This window comes from Triticum dicoccoides, chromosome 2A, assembly GCF_002162155.2.
Source record: "Triticum dicoccoides isolate Atlit2015 ecotype Zavitan chromosome 2A, WEW_v2.0, whole genome shotgun sequence".
Classification (NCBI taxonomy): Eukaryota; Viridiplantae; Streptophyta; class Magnoliopsida; order Poales; family Poaceae; genus Triticum; species Triticum dicoccoides.
In genome coordinates, this window is record NC_041382.1 from 19,897,200 (window position 1) to 19,902,494 (window position 5,295).

Here is a 5,295-nt window from a genome sequence, read left to right on the forward strand (position 1 = left end):
ATTAACCCCCCAAAACCCCCAACCCCCCCTTTCAAAAAAAAAAAAACCCCAGCCATAGAAATGCTGACGCGTGGATGCCTATTGGTCCCGGTTGGTGCCACCAACCGGGACCAAAGGCCCTCCTGCCTGGGCTCGGCGCACAGGCCACGTGGAGGCCCATCTGTCCCGGTTCTGGTTTGAACCGGGACTAAAGGGTCAGGGCATTAGTAACGACCCTTTAGTCCCGGTTCAGGAACCGGGAGGCCCTTACGAACCGGGACAATAGACCCGTTTTCTACTAGTGTTATGAGATTTCCTAGTAAATTGTATTGAATTGGCATGATAACTTGTTCAATAAAAAAGGATCTTTTTTATGTTGAATAAGTGTTAAAAGGATGCTGATTACTCAATGCACACACTCTGGTAATCTATATTCAATCGAAATGGCAACTCAGTTATTAATGAGAAATTTCATGAATGTAGTTCTAACATGCTTCAAAAAAGATAGCTTAATAGAGTGATGATGATAACCTATATGTATTTATGATGGTAACTTAATGATGAGGTAACTCAATGATGTAATCTGTAAGTAGGAACATGGATCAATTTTACCAAATTTTTTGCTGTAAAATAGGAAAATGTATCAATCTTTGTTGGTAACCTGACTGAATTTGAATGGTAACTCAATTACAACCGAGGAATTACACACATGCAATAAAAGGACTACCTTTTTCTGCATCCTTTTGGCTTTCTCATTTAGTTCTTGTTGTTCTTTCCACATGGTTTTCCCCTTGATTTTATTGGTATGAAATGCAAATGCAGCATGTATATAGAGGTTGAATCACTTATTTCCTTTCTTTTTTGCCTGATTATGGCGAAATTGAGACGAAGTTTTCCCCTAGTAGCACGTGATAACCCGTGTGATGTTGTTGTGGTAACACAAGGATTATGAGGAAATCCTTGTGTTTTGGTAGTGTTTTTCATGGGTTTTTTTGGTGGATCAGATCTGGGGCGGAGGTCGCCGGCGATGGAGGCGCGTCGGGGAGAGAGGAGAGAACAGATCGGGGCAGGTGGTTGTTTCTTGCGATGGAGGTAAGAAACTAGGTTTTGAGGTGGTAAGTCACGTGCGGTGGAGAAGGTGGGCCAAAGGGGTTGTGTTCTCTGTCTTGGGTCTCATGCGTTGCGCGTGGTGGGCCTCGCGAAAGAAGGCTGGGTCGTGGATGGCTCTGCCGAAGTAGGTCACGCGGGAGGGATGCGGTTGTACGATCATGTGGATCTGATGTCTATCGTCGAGTCGACTGGTGGTTAGTCCTGTCCTTCCTGAAAAACAAATAGTGAACAATTTTTATCACCTAAACATTTTTTTAAATATATGGCCGCCTTTTAATTGCATAGCCTTTTTTCTTCTATAAATGTATGAACACTCTTTTTGAAAAATAAAAATAAAAATAAAAATAAACGAATGAACACTTTATAAAAGTACTTGTACAAATATATTTTTTAAAACAAAAAAAAGAGAGAAAATGTGAAGAAAAAAACGAAAGGGGGGAGAGAAAACTTTGCGTTGGCGTGGCGCTCCTGAGACGCGTGCCTCGCGTTGTTGGGCCTGGCCCATACGCGGGGCAGCTGGCTAGTCAGTCCTTGGCTAACGCTCCCCCCGTGCGTGTCTCCACTCTCAAAGGCCGGCCGGGAGGGAGGGAGGGAGAGGCAATCGGCGCCGCCAGGCTCTTCCACCTGCTCCGCGCGGCGCGGACCCTGCGCTGCTGAACCGGTGGCGGCGACCACGGCGCCGGAGTCGACGAAGGCGGGCAGCTACCTTGCATCCCCTTACTCCTTGGGTACGTCTTCCTCAGTTCGATCTCCTGATTGATCTGTTGCCATGCGCTCAAACCCTAGGCCTGCTCTGCTTGCCGGCATTGATCGATTTCGAACCTGCTGCCTGCCGATCTTTGATTCTCGGGGTATAATTGGGGTTGTTATGGGTGCAGGCGAAGCCGGCTCAGATCTACGAGGCAAGGACGACCCCGGCCCGAACGGCATCTTTGCGTTCCAGTTCCACGCACGCGCATCGGACGCCGCACGCGTTCCAGTTCCACGCACGCGCATCGGACGCCGCACGCGTTCCAGTTCCACGAGGCCTCTCTTATCCTGCAAAACAGTTCCTGGGTTGGTGGTTTCTACCTCTTCCTAGCTCTCATCTTAGTTTTCAGCACTTTTGCGCACTCAACCTACGCAATTGGGCCAAAGTGGCGTTATGTATCTCAAGTGGTCAGTAGGGATATAATATAATATAGACCCTGGCTGAATGAATATATGAGGGGTTCGTTATCAGATGTCCTTCATTTTTACCCTTTGTATCTGCTTCTTGGCTGGATGAAATGGACCGTCAGTTAATTAGTTGCTGTGCTTGCATTAATGATTCCATGTGTGCATTATTAACCACTGAAAATCATTGGCTTATCATACAAGATGCAAATCCGTCTGCTGTGGCTCTAATGTAGTACCACTTCATAACCTTGCTTCTGTTAGTAAATTGAGACAACCATTACTATGCTTAGTCGTTTGTATCGATTCTTTTGTGGCACCTAAACTCTAGTCTAAATTCTGGTATTCATTTCATTGTGCGCTCCAATATGCATGTACACGTTGTATATACTATACTGAATCTATCTTTCATCATATATATTGCATGACCAACTGTTGGATTTGTTTGTAAAATCCTCTCTATTCCGGATCGGGGAATTGGTACCAAGCTAGTATTTCTATTCTGTCATTCTGGATCGTGGAAGGTACTACTTCATCTTGATTAGTTGTGGGTTTCACTTGATTAGGCTTAGTCCATGAGTGAACTTGCTATGTACATATCGACGACCAGTGATGCGGCTTGCCATTCAGCCGTGGTCCGTGCTGCTCCTTGCTACTGTCTCCGATGGATGGATGGATGGATGGATGGTTGCTCTTAGCTTAGCTCTAGTCTATCCCTTTCTTTCAGACTACCGGCACCGCCGCCACCGCTGCTAGAATGGTAGCCCTAGTCCCATGTTCTTGTCCTGGATCGCCAATGTTAAAGTTCCTAGTCATCTAGTCTGTAGGATCGGAGTGACTGCCTGCTGCCGTTTGCTTGTGTTCCATCTTTGTTGAATGTACCTACCATCATACCTGTGGTGTTTTAAGCATCTTGGATCTCAATATATGGTGTCGAAACTGTTGAAAGAAAATGATGTGAGAGTTGTCGTGCTTGTTTTAATTATTTCCCTGGATATGTTTCTCTGTTTAGCTTTCTCGCTGGAATGGCGCTCTGCTTTGTGATGCGGAGCTTCTGAATCTTTGTGGTGGAATCTTGTTATTTTAATTATATGTCATTGTATCTCATATTTCTGCACTTTTTCTTCTGGAGCAGAAACATTAAGATTCTACTGGGTCTTTGCATTTTGAAAATTGTGTGTCTAACTCCGAACTAGTACGGTGCACTATTCAGTTGTAGTTGGTGTGCACAGTTGCATCGGTACTTGTAATTTTGCTTAATAGTTCGCTGTAATTCTGAATGGAGTTGTATTTTTGCTTAACAGGCCACTATAATTTTTGCTTAAACCTGTTTCAGGCAAACCAAGGTTGATGAAGAAGTAATGTCCATCAGGGCTACTGCAGGAGCAGTCATTTACCACACAGAAACATTACTGAGCATTGATTTGGGAATCATCTGACACTGTGGTGGTTGATTGTTGTGCTTTCCTCAAGGTTTGTTGCCCTTATCTTGTTATAATTCGTTGATTTGTTTTTTCCTGGACTCCATTTTGCCTTATGACTAAGCAGTTGACTGATTTGACTCCCATGTTTTTTGCCTTAATGAACAAATCCATTTTGTATGTTGGGTTATCACCAAGGTGTTTCCACTGAGGCTTTTACGGTTGTAATTCACTGAAGTCAAAGTATTTAGTTTAATTGTTTTTCATGTTGGCCTGCATTTTTGAATTATTATTTCTTTATCTCTCTGAATTGCTGCTGACAGTCTATAGCTTATTACAATTGCATAGTTCTTAAGTTTCAGTGTACATATTGGCGATGTATTTTATAGCTCTATATTGTACGTGAGTAATGGTTATTTCTTTTATTTCACTTGACTGCTGTTTTTCAGTTGAACATATTTTTTGTAAATGTTTGGGATTATGCTTCGAAGTCCTGCTGTTACTGTTGTATTTGTGTGGTACTTTTAGTTGAACAAATCCTGTAACTGTTGGCAAGTTCTGGGTTGAATAAAATCATTTCCCTTGCAATCGTAAATTGTGTTATGTTCTGAATTTTTACTTTGTCCTCGAAGAATTAATTGCTAATTTACTATTACTAGTGTGTACTTCCTCCATTCCTAAATATAAGTCTTTCTAGAAAATTTCACTATGGACTACGTACGGAGCAAAATGAGTGAATGTACACTCTAAAGTATGTCTATATACATCCGTATGTAGTCCATATTAAAATCTCTAGAAAGACTTGTATTTAGGAACGGAGGGAGTAGTTTTTACAGTTCCAGAGAAAGGGAGGTGCAATTTTTAGTTGTTCTAAATCACGTTATGTAATGCTGGAATTGTTTGTATGTTAGCTTATCTCAGTCATAAAGTAATATGTGTTGCAGTTCTCATTCTTTGCCTGCAATTTTGAACTAAGCGAGATTAGTAGCGCTCTTATTCTTGGCTTAGAATGTAAATTTCATGTAATATTTGTTGTGCAGTCATTCAAGTGGATTAGGGTGCTCTGGTTGTACGACTGGCTACCATGCCTTTCTTCCTCTGATTTATGTCCACTTTCAGGGAAAATTTAAAGGTCTTTATCCCTATATTGTCCACGTAAGGGCAGGAGTTTTCTGCTGTCAGCATTTAAAAGATTTTTTTCCAAATGGTCTAGTCCAAAACCGTTTATCCTCACTACTAACCACTTGGCACGGTCAATTAGTACTATCATTTGTACTGCACATCTGATAAACGTCCATTTAATGGCCACTTCAAAATAATAAGGAAATTTAGTTATTTATGAAAGCCGTTGGTTCTGTGTCTGTTTAACTCATTATGTTGTTTCTTGAAACTGTGGTTGATAGGTGGTATCCTCGTCTTCTTTCAGAAGTTTATTTTGTTACAGTACTTGTATTTTGTTAGCTCATTTATCGAATTTTCAATGCATATATAATAACAAAATGTTGGCAGCCCTCCCGCTTATTCATGGAAACTTGATACTGAAGTATAATATGTTGCAGCCCACCAAGTTTAGCATAGTCAGGTTTCATAATTTACCTACTTACATCTTTGGTCACCAGGTTATCTACTG

General features: G+C 41.8%; 1 protein-coding gene across 1 annotated transcript; it reads left to right on the top strand.

Moving 5' to 3' along the window:
* Positions 1-1,065: 1,065 nt before the first annotated feature.
* On the top strand, positions 1,066-3,715 carry LOC119357449. Its single transcript, XM_037624399.1, has 4 exons — positions 1,066-1,071; positions 1,661-1,817; positions 1,968-2,145; positions 3,581-3,715. Exons 1-4 carry the CDS (start codon positions 1,066-1,068, stop codon positions 3,681-3,683), a joined length of 444 nt encoding a protein of 147 aa, XP_037480296.1. The 3' UTR covers positions 3,684-3,715.
* Positions 3,716-5,295: the final 1,580 nt, after the last annotated feature.